The sequence below is a fragment of the Thunnus albacares genome, chromosome 9 (assembly GCF_914725855.1).
Source record: "Thunnus albacares chromosome 9, fThuAlb1.1, whole genome shotgun sequence".
Taxonomy (NCBI): Eukaryota; Metazoa; Chordata; class Actinopteri; order Scombriformes; family Scombridae; genus Thunnus; species Thunnus albacares.
In genome coordinates, this window is record NC_058114.1 from 28,656,884 (window position 1) to 28,677,492 (window position 20,609).

At 38.6% G+C, this 20,609-nt stretch overlaps 2 protein-coding genes and 2 non-coding genes across 5 annotated transcripts in view; 3 read left to right on the forward strand and 1 right to left on the reverse strand.

The window, feature by feature from the left end:
- Positions 1 to 4: 4 nt before the first annotated feature.
- trnap-cgg lies at positions 5 to 76 on the forward strand. The gene has a single exon. It is a non-coding gene; the product is annotated as a tRNA-Pro (tRNA).
- Positions 77 to 512: 436 nt separating this feature from the next.
- trnap-ugg lies at positions 513 to 584 on the forward strand. The gene has a single exon. It is a non-coding gene; the product is annotated as a tRNA-Pro (tRNA).
- A 6-nt stretch (positions 585 to 590) lies between these two features.
- Positions 591 to 2,973, forward strand: im:7152348 (uncharacterized protein LOC559250 homolog). Of its 2 annotated transcripts, XM_044361840.1 has the most exons (4): positions 591 to 1,027; positions 1,490 to 2,001; positions 2,337 to 2,441; positions 2,543 to 2,973. In XM_044361840.1, exons 2-4 carry the CDS (start codon positions 1,652 to 1,654, stop codon positions 2,586 to 2,588), a joined length of 501 nt encoding a protein of 166 aa, XP_044217775.1. In that variant the 5' UTR covers positions 591 to 1,027; positions 1,490 to 1,651; the 3' UTR covers positions 2,589 to 2,973. The 2 variants fall into 2 exon arrangements, with proteins under 2 accessions (XP_044217775.1, XP_044217776.1); XM_044361841.1 differs by lacking the exon at positions 591 to 1,027 and having other exon boundaries at positions 1,194 to 2,001.
- A 2,794-nt stretch (positions 2,974 to 5,767) lies between these two features.
- The window catches only part of rab6ba (RAB6B, member RAS oncogene family a), a 58,732-nt gene continuing 43,890 nt past the window's right edge, over positions 5,768 to 20,609 (reverse strand). Inside the window, exons 6-8 of the mRNA XM_044361934.1 lie at positions 16,826 to 16,919; positions 14,062 to 14,128; positions 5,768 to 8,354 (exon numbers count right to left, since the gene is read on the reverse strand). Of these exons, the coding sequence (XP_044217869.1) occupies positions 8,290 to 8,354; positions 14,062 to 14,128; positions 16,826 to 16,919 (226 nt within the window). The 3' untranslated portion in view covers positions 5,768 to 8,289. The remainder of the gene's footprint in view (positions 8,355 to 14,061; positions 14,129 to 16,825; positions 16,920 to 20,609) is intronic.

A 20,609-nucleotide genomic window follows, 5' to 3' on the forward strand; every position in this document is an offset into this window, starting at 1 on the left:
ACGTGGCTCGTTGGTCTAGGGGTATGATTCTCGCTTCGGGTGCGAGAGGTCCCGGGTTCAAATCCCGGACGAGCCCATTATTTTGGACTCATAGCTAGCTCCATGCTAACGCAAAGCTTCAGTCGGCTGCTGTTTCAAACAGCATTAGCTTTTAAAATACCCACTGCATTACACTGTGGCCTTATTAAACGTCGCTTTATTCAGTTGCTTCATGTTGATATGTGACATAAAAGAGACAGAAATTTGTTGTTTTAAATATATTTGCGTTCAGTTGAACGCTTTGTTCGCAACCGGACATTAACGCTACCTTAACGTTAGCTACCAGTGAGCTACAGGCTTTGTACGAACATGCTGTCCGCAGACATTTTTAGTGTTTAGGGGTATTGAACGGTACAGAGCTTAATAGTATGCCCAGCGTGAAGTCATATAACGTCAATAAACATAAAAAGAAATAATGAAAAACCGACTGTTGGTCACATATTAAAATACAACTCTTTCTACACTAAAAGTGTGGCTCGTTGGTCTAGGGGTATGATTCTCGCTTTGGGTGCGAGAGGTCCCGGGTTCAAATCCCGGACGAGCCCATCTTTTTTCCAGAATAATGTATTTATCCATCTATCAGTTTAATTTATTTGAATACACCGAAGCTTATCATCATGTGCTTCACGCTTTGAATAGGGGAGAATTTCGCTAGATTCGTGATCACTGTTTGCCTGTTCCCTCTCCTAACACTTGTCTCCTTCAACCTCCCACACCCGTTTCTCCACCTGCCCTCCGTCAAACACTGAACAAAGAGCGTCTCCACCGCTCTGCCTCCCCAGCTGTTGTGCTGTGAAGGTTTGGGCTGTTTCTGTCCCGCCCCCACAAACACACCAGACACTTCTAACAGGCGGCAGACGAGCCGGCTCAGCCCCTCTATTCACTGCTGTGTGGCTGTGCTGTACAGTCCAAAGGGACAATACTTTGATGCAGCTCTGAAGGAGCATCGAGTCTCTTCTGGGAATATTTTATGGTCTGCAAGCTAACTGTAAGTACTTTACACATACATATATTTTTCTGGATTTTGTTTTTTTATGTTTAGTAGAGGATAGTGTTTTGTTTTCTATTAGATTTTTCTATATTTAGAATGAATGCCTGAAATAATATGATAATGTAAGATAGGGACAATATATAAGGGACACATATGTTGGTCATTTAATTTTATTGTTATTCAGCTTTAATTTTCTCAGCTTTTAACATTTCTATCTCGCCAGTCCACAATCAAGACTATACTCACAAATTGCATCTCACTGTCATTGTTAGTTATAAATATGGAGTTACAAATAACAGTATAATGGAAGTCTTATCTGAGATATTATTATCTTATCTGTTAACATTAGAAATGAGAAAATAATACATATATTTACAATTCAATATGGCTAAAAATCTCTTGCCCTACAATTATTTCCAGTGTGAAAAGGCTTCTAACAAACGCTATTTTATTCAACAGGGAGAAGAAAACTGCAGCAACCATCTATCTCAACAAGACCTTAATCACTGACAGTTGCTGGACAGTGGACGTTTTCTGTGAGACGTTCAGGTTCCCGATCATCCAGAGAAAGTCATTTTCATCCTTTCCATCACATTCTGTGGTCTTCAGTTTGGTTTGACCATGGTTCTGTGTGAGGACAGCGAGTGCAGTGTTTGTCTCTTGCCCTACTCGCGGATGGACAGGATCCCCAGGGTGCTCCACTGCAGACACACCTTCTGCGACCCGTGCCTGGAGACCATGTCGCAGGCCAGGAGCGGGCTGCTCACCGTGGGCTGCCCTCTGTGTCGTCGGGTGACCTGCATAGGACGTGGCCTCAGCCTGCAGGAAGCTCTGTGGGTCGACAGCAGGCTGTGGGAGCAGATACCGGAGGATGCGGAGGCCGAGGCGGAGGAGGAGGAGGACGGGCTGAAACAAGAAGCTGAGGAGGAGAGGACGGAGGCTAAACAACAGCCTTCGTTACAAGCAGAATGGTAGGTTCAGAAAATTAACATTAGAGAACATAAATATGAGTTTTTTTCTCCAAACACTGTATCATAATGTAAAATATTGCTGCTGTAAAGTGTGTAAGAGCTAAAAATGTTAGAAAAGAAAGAATTTAAGAAGAGTATCACTTGTGAACTGGTGTTGAATTTGAAGAATTGGAACCTAAATCCAAAAAATTCCAGCCATACCAAGTTTCTCACAGGTTAGTGTTAATCAGTACATTTGTCCACAAAGCAGCCTCATTAGCAGCTGGGCTCTGCAGTGCTTCTGTACATCCTGCTGGAGTAAGATACTCTCTAACACGTGAACTTTTTCTTTTCAGCGTTTCCTCCGGGTCCTCCAGAACAAAGCTAAGATTTCGTGCATTCTTCAGAAAGTTCAGTTTGACAAAGCAACCGCAAGAGAGGATTGTGCCTGGAACCAATGTGTAAGTTCTGACTCTGTGATAAATGGCTATAATACCAAGGAGGGATTTTGTGGAAAATGTGGATATTAATGTATTTTATTCATTTTTTTATTTTTTTTAAGGGAGATGAAATCCTGGCGCAGGCTTTCAACTGAAGAGACATTTTAAAATAAAAAAAGAGCTGGACCAAGAATGACATGCTTCTCAGGATATTATTTGCGGATGGTAGATGTCATAAGAAGACCAACCTTTGTCAGTGAAAGGAAAGTTGAGGCCGTTAGGACCAAGAATCCAATTGTGCTCCAGTCAGGACATTGTTTTGTCTTCAGCCAAAGGTGCCCTGTCTCCCCATTATTTATTCTAGGCTTAATTCTCCCAGCTGGTGCTGTGGGATTTGGTTCAGCTGTCCCAGTGGGACTAACACCCCAAGACCCCCTCGTAACAGATGGTCTCCTGAGGACGTTCCCTTTTACAAGTCCACTGCAGAACACTGAATATAATTTATTACTGTTGCTAGTTGTCAGAGTATTTAATAAACCTATTTTTGAAAATATTTTTAATGTGTGTTTTTATTTCCTAATTCCTGGTGATCATATCCTGTGGCTTCGGAGGACAACTGTCATCTTAAAGAATCATGAGCTCATAGCTGCTGGAGAAGGAAAAACATGACCATTTTCTTCTTTACTCTGTACATCATTTATGACACATCAAGTATTTAAATGACTGAAAACAAGTGAAGCCAGTAGAGATTTCTAAACAGCATAATGTGAAGATTTCTTTTGTGGGCTCGATACACAACAAAAGCATTTCACAAAAGACTCATTGAACCATGAAAGCAGATTATGAACCACATTCATTGAGCATCTGGCAAGTATTCCACATTAGATGATATTAGAATACTGGATCATCACTTTCATGAAAATGACCTCTATTCTTTTGTGTTACCTTATGGGTACAAAAACATACAGAATGTACCATTCTGAGATTTTAAAAAAAGAGGGTTTGCCTATTCGGAGCAGAGTAAAATATCAGTTCAGGGTCACAGTTGAGGGCATTATTATGTTAACATCTCAGTCATATTAAGGTCATTGTTATTTGCTTGTGTGGAGCAAGAAATCTGTTGGTTGTCACGCTGGTTTGGTGGCCTACAAGTTGTAACAGGCTGTCTCAACTGTAAGCCTGTGAACTACACTCAGTCATATTTTGACAGATAGATGAGTCATTTTGACGTTTATGGATTCTCACAGTGAATTATTATCACAGTGACTGACATCATCTCCTCCATAATGCCAGAGTCCTGGAGCTGCATCCAAGTTTTAAATGAACTGGCATCAGCTCAGTGTTGGCTGTCACAGCTGCAGTCTGGACTACAGCAGGAAGGCAGCAGCCCCGCAAAGAACCAACGAACACAAACAGGGTTGTGAAAGCGGCACACTTCCAGTTTCAGTTTCGCAATCTATTTACTGGCTCGTGATGTGGTCCTGGTAGTACAGATCACTGGGATTAGGGTGGAACAAAGCAGGAAACAACTCCCAGTGCAAGAACTCAGATCCTTTGCTTGAGTAAAAGTAGCATTACTACAATATAAAGTGTCTCCATTAAGTTAAAGTCCTTAATTAAAAAGCTCACAGAGGTATGATCACCAAAATATATTATTACTGATGCAATAACATGTAATAATTAATGTAGCTGATGAAGGTGGAGCTAGTTTAATATACTGCTGAATAGTTCTGTGATCAATATTGATGCATCATGTTTTATAAATATATATATAATAAGTTTTGTATGTAAAGTATCTGCAAAGTAACTATAAACTGTGAGGTAAATGTGTAAAAAGTACAGTGTTTCCCTATTAAATGTAGTTGGGCAGAAATATGAAACAGCATAAAATAGAAAACAAATACAAGTACTTCAACATTGTACTGAAGTACAGTACTTGAGTAAATGTATTCAGTTACATTCAACTACTGCAGTGTGGTTTGTTCGTACTGACTAATGGGGCAGTTGTAAGAGCAGGTGCCACAGAAATATTTCATATGAAGAAAAAACATGGCGCAAGACTGTTTCCACAGCACTGCCCATCACACCTAGCATTTAGAGTGTCTGGTATAAAACACAGACACCTTCAGGATGGATGTGTTTTTGCAATACTGTAAGTCTGAGACTAAAAGTGCAATGAACTAGAATAGAACTTGAACATAGTGCCAGTACCAAGACTGGTTTATGCACTGGGTATAGTGAACGGCTGCCTGGGGGGGAGGGGGGGGCAGACACTGACATTTATTTTGAAGTAATCTGAGTAATTGCAAATTAGTTTTGTAATACAGTTTGTAATACTAGAGCAGAATCTCAGAGTGAAATTTTAAGGGTTTTAGGATGGCTTCTGCATCTTAGGCTCTGTCTTATAGAGAGGCCCACTGTCAAAAAATCTAATTTTAATACCTTTTAATTAGAGCTTAAAAGATGAGTTGATTAATCAATTAGTTGATCGGCTTACAACTAATAAGTAATTGTTTTAATAATTGATTAAATGTTTGAGTCATTTATAAAGAAAAAATGCCAAACATTCTCTAGTTCCAGCTTCACTAATGTAAATAATTGCTGCTTTTTTTGATCATGTGAAAGTAAACTGAATTTTCTTAAATACAGTATATATTTCACAATTTCAAAATTATAATTGTGAGATTCTTTTTTTTAAATTTTTGTACTGGTTTCTGATGTTTTATAGACCCTAACAATTAGTCAATTATTTGAAAAAATAATCTGCAAATACTACTTTTAATACTTAAATTGGCTTTATACTTACATAGTGTTTGACTTTCAATAAATTAGTCTTTAATCAAATTGTAAATAAACAAATGTAAAGGCTAGTTTTTGCTGCTGTGCCCCATTGAAGGTTCATTCAGCCCCGGCCAGTACAGCAGGTTTCCACTGATGACAGGATCCAGTCATCAGTGGAAACCTGGGACATTTGTTGTTGTGTCAAACTAGAAACTAAGCATGTCACAACATGATTAAAACACTTGTTTGACACAACTATTGCTTCATTATTGGTAACCTACATGATCACAGAAAGGATAAGCTACTGCAATATTCAGGTAATGACAGTATCAATATCCTTTTACATATTAGCATGTCATTTTATTGGTATATACATTTTATTGGTTTATTGGCAAAGTGAACTCTAGTCTGTGCTATTTGAAACAATTTGATCAAAACGGTAAAGGAAAAGAAACTAATTGTGAAAGAGGCCACAACACAGTGGGTGGAGAGGTGGAAGGATGAATGGCAGATACCTCAGATGGTACACAGTTAAAGAAAAGTTCAAGAAAGAAAAGGATTCTGCATGACTTTGGTAATAAGACATCTTTATTAATCATTTGGAGAGACATGCTAGATCTCTGTACAGTGTGAATGGAGAGCCAGCTCTGATAGGTCTGATCAGGTCTGCTGCACAGAGCTGTGACAGAACATACACACCCTCAGGGAATGGCCGTGGCCCCCCATCCTCAAATTACAGACCCCCCCCAACATCCAAAGACATTTGTCACATCACTTGGTCCATTTCAGGGAATGTTAAAATGGGCCTTCAGGAAAGGAATGGTGGGTTTGACTTTCGTATTCAAGGGGAAAAAGTACAAAGGAGCAACTGATCAATAATTTTATCTTCATTTAAAAATAAATACCCAGCTCATTTCTGAAAACGTGCTCTCCTTACAAGGCTGTGTGGTCTGTAATGAGAGCTGTACATTCCTGCTTCAACATAAATATTCTGCACAGAAACAGAAGAGAAAAAAATGAAGCATTATGAGAATAGAAGTTTTTTTTTTTTTTTTTTTTTTTTTTCATTTAGAGGGGATACAACTTGTAATGCAACCTGTCTTTGTCACTCCCAAACCCACAAAAGAGTGTGTTCCAGTCGAGATCTCTTGTGATACCGGATCCAACTCTGTCTCTCATTATTATTATTATCATTATGATTATTATTATTATTATCATCATTTGGCTCATTATGTGGGTTAAAAAGGCTCACTAGTTCTCACAAGAGTGCTCCCCTTTTTGGACATGAGTGAACAATTCATAAATGTTTTACTCTACTCTAAAGACACAGTACTCCAAATGTTATGGAGATTATTTTACCATGTTTCTAAGACTTACACTGTCACGCTAATTCTAAAACATGTTCTTAAAAAGTGCAGTAAGATTTCACTTCTAAGACAAGTCAAATCAAAGTAGTGTTCTCAACACTGGCTGACTTCACCCAGCAGTACATTATGATACTTGGCTCTAAAAAAAAAAAGAAGATCAAATTGAAACAACATTGCAACATTGCATAATGCCAACGCCAGTAGTCAGTTAAAACACAAGCAGCAAAGAAAACCTCATCTCAGTGGGGACGCGTTACGTGACAGTTTCTACAACAATCGGACAGGTCTTGAATTATGTGACTGTACATTTACAAATGAAGCTTTACATAAACTTCATATTAACCTGAAAGGTCTACATGTGCAAATTGGTCTTTTTGTCAGGAATGAAACTGCTCATGTGATGAACAGTTATGAGCATCACCAAGTTAAGATGGTGCACTGATTTACAATGTCGAAGGTCTGGTCTGTTCACAGAACCTGAATTCAAGTCTACACAATTAAAGATCACCAGATGGGGAACTTTGTGTTTATGTTCGTCTGTGACACAAGGCAAGGGCTTTGATTCTCTCCACCTGCTCCATTACATGTGCAGACTATCATAATCACAACTACCAAGATATCACACAATGCAACAGCAGATGTCATATTGACGTGAACGGGGGGGTGGGGGGGAGTCTATGACATACTGCAAACCAATGGTGATCTAAACGGTAACGAGAGTCCGTCAGTAATGTGGCAAGAATGACACGACTTGGCAGTGGCCCTCTATGAATGCATTCTAACGTTGCCTATACAGAAAGCACACATTTACACACACACGACAAAAAGATAATCTGAAGTCAAGTATACAAATCCAGTTAATAAACAAAAGACTTGGACTAGTCATTATCAGAGTGCATTAAGTCACTGGTGTAATGTTACCATTTACATAATCAAACTCGTGTACACTGGTAGACAGTACCTATGCTCAAAAACTAGGCATGCATTAGATACTCAAGATGTTACTGTTCAGTTTTTCTTGTAACGTCTATAAACGCAAAATTGTGGATCCCACCGGGGTTTTGGGCAGGAGTGCTGTGATTGGTCTGCCAAACCAGGAGGCTTTAGGCATAAGTGTGGTTATGTTTGGGTAATAAGCCATGAGATGGATAAGTGTAGGTGTAAAGTTGAAAATGGCTACGTAAGGGGTTAGGTAAGAGTTTGGTGTGGTTAAGGTTTGGGTAAGAGTATGGGTGGGGTTTCCGTTTACACCCATAACAACAGTGGGATCCATAAGTGTACGTCTAAAACCATCTGTTCTTGTCGAGCGCTCAAATACAGAGCTTGGTTGTTTGCATCTTTTAAAAAGACAACCGTTCCAGAGAGATTTCCCTGAATATACAAAAATACAAAAAGAAACTGGGGAAACTTCCTTTTCTACTTAAAAAAAATGTATACACATAATCTGCAACTTGGGGATCTTTTTCACATCTTTGTCTTTTTTTATGTTTCTTTTCCTTTTCTTTTTTTTTGCAAGTTGTAAGACTTTTTGGCAGTTTCATTAACAAAGTAGACTACACTACTTTATAACCAAATTCACATATTGCTAGTTCCAACCGATGACCAATAGTCAGGTGAGGAGGCCAGATTCTCAACGTGCAAAGTCAACTGCAGGTTAACCAATAGGAAGCAACATAACAAGCATGTGGTGTAAATGATGTTTTCCAGGGTTGTACTTAGTATTAACAAGAGCAGCCGCCTTCAGTAGTCTGCGGCTCCTGCGGTTTGTCCAACTTGATGTCAATCACTGGAGGAAGACGTTAAGGAAACATTGGATTTGGCAGTATAATCGAGCAAAATGATACAGGCTGTATTCAGTAACATGCACCAGAATGGTTCAATTAGCTTATATAAACATTTTCAAAGAGGAAACGTAGGAGAAAATGATGAGTTCTCTTATAATCTTACACCATGTTGTGTTCAAAGAGCCAAAACTACTGGATGTATTTTAATGGAGGACTGTAGTACCACTTTACCACCACTAGATGATGCTATTTCCTATGATTCTATTTATTTTCCAGTTTAAGGCATCAGCAATTCTAACAGCCAAAATACAAATTAAATCCAGTTTTAAAACATTATTCCAATACAATCGACCTAAATAAGTTTTCAATTGTGGGGGGAGATTTGTTGCTGGGAGTAAAATTTCTAAAAAATCCTTCTCTGACATCATGTACAACATATTCAGCTCAATAGGAAATCTCCTCTATTGTTAGCAGGGTCATAAACTGAGTATGGATGTTGGCTAAAATCGTTGGCACCACTGTGCTACAATTAAAGCTGATGCACAATGGAGTGTTAATGAGATGTTGCTGTAAGTCAGAATGATTCTGCAGTTTTTTCACAATGTGTTATTCCTAGTGAATCCTCTATAGCACACCTCCTCTGTCTTAAAGAGACAAGGAGTCATGACTGCAAATGCTTTCATATACCACTGCTGGTGAATGTGGTAGCAGCAGACTCTTACTTATTATTCATTTTCTGGTGAGCATTATGCATGTATAAGGTGGGGGGGCCTACAAAAACTGTGGCCTACATATTGTATGCAAGTGAGAGTGGGAAATTGTCCCACCGTGGTTTTCAAATGCCCATCCCACAGCAGGGCTCTGCAGTGAGGCTGGTGCAAACTGTAAAATATAGCAGTTAATGTATATGTTTTCATATTTTATGACAGCATGTCATCATGATCTTCAAATGCAACATATACCTGAGCGTTCCCATCTGGAATCTGGACCTTATATCAGCAGCCAACATTACCAAACCAAATGAACAGCCTCAGCCCCGAATATTTTACTCCTCTGATACGTGTGTGTGTGTGTGTGTGTGTGTGCGTGTGTGTGTGTGTAGGTATAGTCTACAGTATGTCCTGAAAAGTGAGTAATGAGTCCCATTCTTGTGCTACCAGTAGATGTATTGTAACAACATAACATTTGTTTCATGTTGTAAGGTTATGCCAAAGTACGTCAGGAAGTTACTGGCTTGTAATAGCTGTTAAACAATAGATGGGTAGCTTAAAGCTGCACAACACACTCATATTATCCATTTAACATGGCAGCCAGAGGAAACTGAAATATTTTGACTTGAAATGATATGTTAAACCTGAATTCACCTGTAAACTGTAAACACAACTTTGACATGTTTTTGCCTTTTAAAAGGTAATATGTCAGATGTGTTAGCAAACATTTGTCTATTTAGACATGCAGCAGACATGGAGCAACATTAGCATCCATTTTTAGTCATGTCGTTGGCCTTATAAGTGAATATAATCCAATATTCACCCTCCTTTTAGCTTTGTGCTGATCTCCACTGACTCTTGATAAAAATATCTTGTCTCTTTAGCAGCTAAATGCTCCACTGTGCTCAGCAGCTAGTCGCTAACTTTGTCTGCTATTGCAATGGGTTTATCAGAGCTTTTTAGCTGGAAACAACACTGGTTAGAGCAGTGAGAGTGAACCAAAACAGCAAAACTAAAACAATGAGCTGAAAGACGCTAAAACAATCTGTAGAGCTGAGGGGAACTGCAGAGTTGGATTATATTTCACTCTGTGTTCATCACTATGAGTAACTCTTCACAGTACACATAGTTATTTGATCCATTGTTAATATGAATATAACTGATCAGAGCAGCTTTAAAAATCATATCTTACCAACTGGTTGAAAAAAAAAGCTAAACATGTGAGACATTGATGAGTCCCACTTGCTCTGGGGAGAGTGACTGTGTCTGTTAGTGTTTGAGAGGCAGCACAGGAACATGCACAGAGCCGACAACACAGTTCTTTTGGGAATATCTGAATGATTCTTTGGGGTCTCAATTAGGGGGAAAACAACACTATTCTCTGTTGCAGCCATATTTTGTTATTTATGCTGAAAACACGAATGTTAGGGTTGGCTTGTCAAGTTAAGCTGTAACTGCTTCACCAGAACTCAAAACCAGTGACATCAGTTAAAAGACGTCATAACCCAAACCACATAGCTTTACTTTGCCTTTACAAAGACAAGCTCAATTAAATATAACAAAACTTTAAACACAATATATCACGCAACCATTGAGTGCTACCTCACCTTGACAATCTTTTTTGTGATTAGGGATGAACGTGAGTCAGGTGGGTTTTTTTGGACTCTCATTAACATCAATGACCCCAGCACTTGATCTGGGTCAAGCACCCACTTCACGCTCTCTGTCTGCAGATCTGCACTGGTGGTAATACACACTAACTAGGTAGGAAATTGTTCTCAGAGAGAGAGCAGAAGACTGACCCACAGGCCTTGACATCCAACCATAAATCAGAGTGACCCAATTTAAAACAGGCAATTAAAGGGAAGAGAGAGCATACTGTGAATACTGTTTAAATACATACTGAAATTCACAAACCTAGGATTCATTTTCTAATAGAAACACGGTGGAACCACAGTTACAAAAATGTTCCATTCTTACATTTTTGTTGTTTATAGGTTTTAACTCATCTACTTTGACCTTCTTTTTTCCATTATGGTCCACAAAATGGTAACTTAATATAAATAAGAACGTAAATATAAAGCGATTAAATAAACTACACTTACAGTCTATATATGACACACGTATGTATCCTAGACTAAGGCTATTTCTGTCCTTCCCTCAGTGAGATCGATACTGTTCACAATGCAATAACAACAGAGGAGCTGCTCCATTAAGTGACAATGTCAGCAGAGGCAAAGAGCTGCTGCAGAACTGTCATCACCTGCCATCCATCACCACACCTCCACCTCACACCGCTTCCTCCCACCTCCATTACAGCTCATTAAAATGAAGATAAAAACCAGGAAGAGAGATAAAGGTAATTGGCTAGATGTGAGTGATGCATTATAACCAGGAAATATGGCTGGCTGCAATAAAAAGCAAAAGGGTGATCGCAACAGCTCAGAGGTCTGTTAGGTTACTGAGTTTATGACTGAGGTCATGTGGTTTGTAAAGGCTGGGTGACTCCCAGTAAATGATGAGTGGGCTATAATCAGTAATGCACAGGGAGACCAAATGTAGGCATTGCTTTACTATACCGAGGTCAGTGTCTGATTTATGTTTAAGTTACAGCAGATAAATGCAGCAGTGTTCATCAGGATGCCCTGTGAGACGGCTTCATGCTGAAAGAGTAATGACAGAGCTACAGTATATGCACATGGTAAAAATCAAAGGCAATTTCATAATTCCTCCACAGTTACCATAGAGATGGCACCCTACTTTGTTTGTTGAGGAGGATATGAAGGACTGGTGCTGTCAGAAGAGAAACAGCGACAAAATGAAATGCTGCTGGATTTAATACATGAGAAAAATGCCCACAGATTTTAGTTTTAGTTGCAATTGACGACATAATTAGCGGCTTAATGTTATGTTAAAAACAAAGGATAATGTAAGAGGTAACTAAAAGAATACAAGGGTGGCTGGACATACCTATATTATGGAATTTAATTCTAAAAAGACTAAATTTGGAATATATCTACTTGATTTGATTAAGTCAGACTGTTGAAGCCTTAAATGTACATACTTCTGATAAACTATGGAATACATTTTTGCACAGAACGTGGATTGGAGGCACATTAAGGAGTCTTGTAACAGCCAATATGAAAAGAAGGAATGATTACATCAAGATAAACTTTCAATTTTCATATTGTCATGTGATCATTATTTTACGACAGACTGAAAAAATATGAAACTATCCTTTAATGATTGAGTTTGCGTCATTTGCAGTAATTACTGGCAAACTGCATAACAAAAGAGACATATGTGCTTGTCTGGAAATATTTCACCACTTCTGTTGAAAGCGAAAACTGAATAATGAGTAAACCTGGCCTATGGGAGATGAATATGTATATATAGTGACCTGTGTGGTGGAGTGGTCTAGACTAACTTGATTTAACATCAACTGAAAAGCTTAGAAAGTTCTGCAACCTGTGGTAGGAGGCAAATTTTCACTATCACTATTTGATGTGTGGGTGGGTTCGGCTTTTGTTCTGGCCACATGGCTTACTGCATGTCATTAAGTTGAATTTGAAAGGCTTATCATTTATTTTATTACTATGGTTATTATTTCTCTGCTTTATGTAATATCTCTGGTGATGTATGTTTGTTTTTGTGTGAGTGGAGTCATGAATATTTGTTGTTTTTCTTGTCTTTATTTACTGGTCATTAGGTGACTCCGCCTTGGATGTTTATTGTAAAAATGAACCTCAACAGTGAGATGGTGTCACTTGGGTCGATGTGTGTTGCTATATTCTTTTCATAATGTGTTTAATCTGTTTAATTTGCTTTTGTTTTTGTATTCATCTTTCTCTTTAGGAGAAAAAAACTTTAATAACACAAGAAAAAAGAGGATAATGTAAAGCTTCACAGTGGGATACTGTATCTTAAATTAGCTAAATTATTTCAAATGCTTAGATTACTGTAAATACAAAACTGTAGGGGGTTCAGTTCAAATCAAAAACTGTAATTGGTGCTGTGGAAAAAAGTCATTTAGTTTTTACTTGAATAGAAATATCTAATGAGTGTGAAGTGTAAGCTGCCTTATTGTTGGATACATTTACAGACTTGAAAATCAATGCAGAAGCGTGAGAGGAGCCCAGACAGCCCGAGGGCTCTCTTTAGTCACTGATGAAAATTACAGCTAATGTCTGTGCACACATCTCAGCTGCTGCAATTATCTCCTCTGACATCAGATATTAACTTGTGCGTTTCTGTATTGTGGAGATTTACACAGAGAGCATATTGAGCAGATTCTCTCTTTAAATGCAATCAAAATAAATATATTCTATACTGTGTGTGTGTGTGTGTGTTTATAATTCATAAGACTGGAAAATGCTCTCAATAACTCTGTGATATTTCAATTGCTTTGCAGTAATAACCTCTATTTCCCAAGTAAAAAGGAGATGCTGTTAGAATTCTATGAGAGTGAAGAAGTAATGGCTGAAACCCCTGACAAATCTTCCACAGGTGGAGCAGTGACACGCTCAGTTGACAGCAGCAGATATGAGGTGCCAGTTAGGAGAGCTGGGTGCAGCAGGAGCAGCAGCACAGCCAGACTGATGACTAGATGCTGAGAGTCTTGTCACTGGTTTAAATGAGCAAACCTGCCCACCCACCATAGACAAAACTGCAGGAACCTATTCTCTGACTGACCAACTCCTCCTGCAGTTGTCAGGCACCAGTGCAGAAAAACAGTTAGCAGGAGTGTCACGCTGAGAACACATTTAATTGGACAGGTAGCTGACACCTATTTAAATAGGTGCCAGTATACAGAGCTCACTCCTGGAACTCCTTTAATTTAGTAGGGAGCAGTGAATGATGCTATCACATCAGGATTAAAAAGAGAAAAAAAAGTTTTCGTCTGAGCTCAGTCTGCTCACATGATTATTTTAAATAGGTTTTCATTCCACGAAAAGGGGATTTTCATAATATGATCATATATCTGTTGGTCAAAGGATACTCCCTTCTTTGCTTGTTTCTTGCATACTTTCCATCCCTGGAAGAGCAGCTGCCACACGTCGAAACAGCTGTAAGGAAAGAAAGAGAATGAGGACTAAATCAGGGATACACAGTGCTAGCACTGATTTCATCTTATTTTTTGTTGAATCACTGGCCTCCTACTGTACATCTGTGTATTTAAGGTGGTAAAAGGTTTCACATGTTGTGGCACTGTTACTACAAAACACATTTCTGTTAACCATTCTTCTCAACTATTTTTTTTAAATTGTGTTGCTTTCGATTTGTTAAACCCATGAATTACTATTATCATTACAAAGTGCAGACTGATTTCAAAAGTGTGCGCTACATTACCACAAAACAAAAATGTAACTGACAAAATGTATTAAGACGTGATGGATCACCCTACTCATGTCTGAAAGTACTGTCTTGAAATGAACATAAATACCAATTGTGACACCGGGTGCAATTTTGGGTACATCAAATTGGTCTAATGTATTATAATGTAAAATGGTCCAACATGTTTGAAATTTCAAACCTTTCTGACTCTTTAAGTTGAATAATTAGCTGTAGTGTAGTGAAGCTTTACAAAGAGACAAAGGATATTCTCAACCTATCAGACATCTACGCTACATATCATTCAAATCAAAAGTTCTGATTATGCCTCTGGCTTGTTCCACATTACTACATTTATCATCTATAACTACAGGATATTTTTAGGGATGGCATATCTCAGTTTTTATCACGTATGAGCCCTTTTGTGAGCCCTCATTTTTGGCTTTATACGCTTTTCACATATTGTATGCAGTAGTTCTCGGCAAGACCTGTAAACAGACTTTGATGTGTAAATTCAGTGGAGTTCCCCTTTAAGTATCTGCCCTTCTGGGAAGAATTTTAACATTCAGTATTTATAATGAATAAAATTAAATAACACAATAGTGAAAATGATTTTTTAAAAATATAATAAACATGAGTAAATGTATCTAAAATATGTCTGAACACATGACACAAGAGTCATGTATACATTATTATTTGCCAAATCCTGCAATAGTGTTGATGAAAAACATGATAGGTAGTAGATAGTCATAATAGGTAGTCTTCTTATATTATTTATTATTTCTCATGATGATGGTTAAATTGATGCCTAAAAGCTTAATTATGCTGACACAACATCTTCGTGGGTAATGATGACACAGCCAAACAGTGGGAACACTGTAGCCTTTGACCTTTGTTCTGTTCTGCAGGTTTCACACCACCATGTTCCATCCTGGCATTTCACTGTTAGTGTCCGCAGCCCTGAAGTAAGGTAAAGAATAGGCTCCTCTGTCCATGCTGCTATGGGGTGAGAGGAGAAGCGCCTGCCAGCAACACCATTCACTGACAGACACAATACAGCTTGCCTCCATCTCTCTACTTATTAACTTAACAGACAGTTGTTGTTTTAAACAACAAACATCTGTTTAGAGACAGATCACTTTTGTTGAACCAGGCTACGCTTCACTTTGTATCTGCAAACCCCTAATCTCTTAAACATTAGTATAACTATTTAAATGACACTAAAGGAATGAATACATGCACAGTTCAGTCTTGGTGAGATGCTGGTAGTGGCAGCATGGACGCACACAGGAAGAAATATTGCACTCTCACTTTTATTCAACAGCGCTTCTATGAGTGTGTCAATATTATATATTATATATATTCATATAACAAGAACAAGAAGAGGCCCCTAAGCGGTCTCAATATCCTGCCTTAATAACCATAACTTGCTGAAAATAACCAGTAATGCTATGACTTTGCAAATGTTCTTGTGGTGAAATAAGTGGTTAGTTTATTTATTTATTTTTTGTACCATTGTGAAAAAAGAGGTAATTAATTAAGCTAATCCATATATTCATGTCCAAATATTTGTCAGCACACTTGTCTTTATGAAACACCCCTAGATGAACCCCTAGTATGAACACTGTTGCTCTGTGCTAAATGTCAGCATGCTAGTGTCACTGACGATGCTAACATACTGATGCTTAGAAGGTATCATGTTTACTATGTTCACCATCTTAGTTTAGTGTGTTAGCATGCTGACATTTGCTAATTAGCACTAAACACAAGTGACATTGGCAGGTACTTGTGTGCTGTTTTAATGTGCTGGAGCTAAGCAGCTAATTAGCTATCTAGCCTGCTAACTGACATTAGTGGTGCATTTTTCCCCAGTGAATGTTTGTTTGGTGGCTTGTTCAACAAGCTAAGCTTCAGGACAAGACAAGAAGGTGACTTTAGCAGGAAAACTAATGTGGGTTGTTGTTCAGAGTCTGTGGTTCTTGTGTTGTGTAGCAGGATGCTATCAGGCTCAGTGTGACATGCTCTGAGTGAGCAGATGACGGAACAGTATTTAATGTAATAATATAAAACTAGTGCGCACAATAATGAATTTAAGAATGAATTTAAAGAATTTAATATATACATTTCTCCCTTTTGGTTTCCGATTTTTTCTCAAAGGAGATCACAGGACAAGTGATTTACAGAGCAGATATGTATACTCAGTTCAGATGCACATATGTCAATCACATCATCTATCAGAAGAACCTTGTGTGAATATAAACCTCACTTTTCACAGACAGACCACCATGTCCCATGGGACATAAAAATGAACACAAAATAATTTGTGAGTAAATTTCTCTGATTACATCAGTCAGTCATAAAAAGAACTGTGTGTGATTCTTTATTAAGGACCCAACATATCTAATCCTCAGACTCCCTTTGAACTACCTCACCTGTTTGACGTTGTAACCTGTCTTGGCGCTTGTCTCAATGAACATGACACTCAGCTCTTTAGCCCTCTGTTCACCTTCCTCAATTGTGATTTGCCTGTGAATAGAGGAGAATTATCATTAATCATAATTATCAGATAATAATATACTGTTTACTGTACACATGGACACAAAACAGAGGCTCATTTTCTCATATTAACATTCAACAAACACAGGTAGATACTAAACAAGAATCATAGTGAAGCCACTATTTGCAGCTGAAGCTCCTTTTATTCTAGGCTAGTGAGGATACACTCAGACTTAATTAGCTAATGACTGAGAATGATTAATTACATTGTCCTGTGAGAAATTAATAACAGCCAATTTGCATTACATTTTAATGAATCTGGCAGTGACTGTTTGGCTCTGGCTGTGAAACGGAGGCTGTGTCAGGTGTCCATTAACACAAACAGAGAGATCACTGTGGTCCTGCTGACTCCACAGCCTATAGAGCCAGCATGTTCGTTAAGACGACTGGCTTAAATCAACCTGCCACTGGTCTTCTGGGAAAGCCATGACGTAATCCGCCTGTCTTCTTTGTTCCTCACAACACAAAGAGAGTATTGGCTCTTTACTGAATCAAAAATACCACTTCTTTACTTCCAACTTGTTGTCAGTGGTTGTAACGCCTGTATAAACACATATACATCAACAACATTATATATAACTGATCATCTCCTCCTTGAATGACTCTCCCTTTGCATCACAGCACCGAAGAAAGAGAAGTCTTGTGAGATAGGAAAAGAAGTTTCTGTGGTGAGAACAGTGACACTGCATTGGAGATGTATTTACATAATAACACCACCTGACAGTGTTGCACCAGTGCTGCTGTGGCTATTTCTGGATGCATGCGTCTGAGTTCCAACTTAAACAAAACCAAAGCTTATTCGTCATCATACAGCCAGTTGGCAGGAAAATTGCATAATGGATGTGCAATATGTGGCATCCTAGCAACATTCAGGCACGCTAGCGGGACTATTTGGAATCTCAGAGCAGCTCTCTCCTGAAATACTGTACATGGCATCAGCTCTCACTTGAGCCACTGGTGATCACACTCTTCAACTGTATAAATATGGTAAGGGAGCTGTGTCATTACTATCCATGGTCATTTAGAACTCAAGCATGTCAAAGAAATAATCAAAATATTGATTTGCTCCTCTTGGTTTCCTTGTGTTTATTATTTTCCAAGTGTAGCCACACAGCACACACATTGACATGTGACACAACAACAGAAACAGTGCGGAGTGAGAAAATGAGTGCAGACAGTGAGGAAATTGTTGGTAAAGTTTGATAAATAAACTGAAAAATAAAATAAATGAATAATAAAAAGTCAACTTTTTTTCTCCTGGTCTTCATAAATGATCAATAATTATCAATATTGACTGAAATGAAACATTATGTTGTGATAAATTTTTCCACTATATCGCCCAGCCCTAGATGAAGTCAAAGAGAATTTTCAACCGACTCTGCAGTTCCCCCTAAACTCTATGACGCCTTTTTTAGCATCTTTCAGCTCATTGTTTTGGTTTTATGGACCTAAATTTACTGTTTTGATTCCGTCTCAGTGTTCTCATCAATTCCTTTCCAGCAGCAGCAGGCAGATGTTGTCAACAAAACGGCTCTGACAAACCCCCTGTAGACTATCTGCCTGGCACCAAATGGCAGACAGACAAAGTTAACAACTAGCTGATGCACATAGTGGAGCATTTAGCGGCTAAAGGTCCAAATACTTTAAGAAGAAGTTAGAGAGTGAATATTAGGTAGACCCACACACAGCTACAATTGAATGCTAATATTGCTCCTTGTCCCCTGGATGTGTTATGCAGCAACTGTTTGCTAACATGTTTATGAGGTGATAACAAAGTGGGTAGCTCTGGGACTAAAAAGTGAAGCCAATGCGAAGTGACTTCAACCTGCATTCTCTCTAATGACCAGCAGGGGGCGACTCCACTGGCTCTAAAAAGACGTCCGTTTGTATAGAAGCCCATGAGAAAATAACCCTACTTCTCACTTGATTTATTACCTCAGTAATCAGTTTCCTAATGAGTTATGGTCTCAATCATTAGTTTTAAGTCTTCTTCAATACAGCATGATGTTCATTTTGTAAATTATGGTCCCATTTAGAGTAAAATAGACGATAAAGCAGGGTATGTTTTAATGCGTGGCTACCTTGTGATTGAAAAGTCGCTACAGGTGGTGCATGAGGTGCTGTAGTTTGACCATGGGGAACTCCTCCCCAGCTCCAAATATGGTCGCCTCTCATCACTCAAAACGCCAGACTTGAGGCATCAAAACGGGAGTCCACAAACCCATGGGTGACGTCACAATGGCGATGTCCATTATTGTCATAGAGTCTATGATGATAATACATCATTGTTGTTTTTACAGCTTGTTGCACTGCCCCCAAAGTGGCCAAAAAATATAATATACAATACAGGGAGTCATATGCAAATCATCTAAAATCCTGTGAAGGCTCCAGGTAGTTGAGGAGAAGAGGATGGCTGAACAAAATGCAGTCTTAACAAGTGCAGTTTTAAAAATCCCTGAGCTTCTTCCTTTCAGTGAACAGCACACCAGGCTCCACTTGGTTGATGCTGCTAAGATGCACACTAGATTTCCCTTATGCAGGGCTCCAGGGGCTATACGGCACCTAAACTGTGCATACTACAATTTCCCTAAGTCCTAAGCACTGTGAAATGCTCCGCCACGCATGAATGAACAAACCAACAAACACAGAGAGAACCCGGCTCTCACAGAGGTGCTACTCCCGACTACCTGATAATCAAATTGTATGAAACCACATGAATATCTGCTTCTTCTCAATTAACGTCAAGGGTAGTGTTAGATGTGTCAGTGTTGATATAGTGAAAGGCAATGTAACAAGACAATTGCATCATTGACTTATTTTAAGGCATATTTTAAAGGTCGAGCCACACACGCAGCCAGCTAGAAAATGATTTAAGATGTCACAGACAAAAACATTTTGCATTCCACCAGACTTTTATCTCAGCTGTGGAGAATATCCACTCCCTCATATTGAGATGTGTTGACTCTCAACTCACATTTCAATGTAAGCCACATTATTTACAGTGATGTCAGATCATGTGCCAAGTCATTTCATCAGACACTGACATACGATACACATGCACTACTTATTGTTTTTCATTTATTGCACTGTATATGTCTACAGTCATGCAATGAATCCAAATAAATGATTTTATCAGTAGGATTTGACCATTGCTACTGAAACCTCCTCCCGTGTAGTCTCACTGGGTCACTGAACACGCGCAGCAGTACCGACACTGACAGCAACATTTATCATTTCATGTATGTGAAACATTCACTGGCATCTCCAACCAGATTTTAATGAGGAGTGTCACTAACTGACACTGTAATTGAACAAGAAAAAAGGTGGAAAAGAAGGTGAAAAGGGCCTTTTAAGATTCAGAACAATTGGTTAAGATGGTACAGTAGGAAAGTGGAGCAGGAATAAGCTGCAGTGAAATGCTGTTTTTATTTTTTCAGCACTGAATTGGTCCAAAACATGTCTAGCTCATACACACAGCAATAAGGCTGATTTACCTCCAAGAAGAAGCTAATTAGAAGAAGATGCTGAGGTGACATTAACACATTTAATGCAGTAAATAGCCTTTACTTCTTTACCATGGAACATTTACTCGAGCTTTAACCTCCAGATCCCATTAAAACCCAACTAAATTGCAGCTAAGACAAATTACCCATAAATTAA

Coding starts and splice junctions, on each gene's coding strand:
- im:7152348 (XM_044361840.1), top strand. CDS start 1,652: ATGGTTCTGTGTGAGGACAGCGAGTGCAGTGTTTGTCTCTTGCCCTAC. Junction 2,002..2,336: donor CCTTCGTTACAAGCAGAATG/GTAGGTTCAGAA, acceptor TTTTCTTTTCAG/CGTTTCCTCCGGGTCCTCCA. Junction 2,442..2,542: donor ATTGTGCCTGGAACCAATGT/GTAAGTTCTGAC, acceptor ATTTTTTTTAAG/GGAGATGAAATCCTGGCGCA.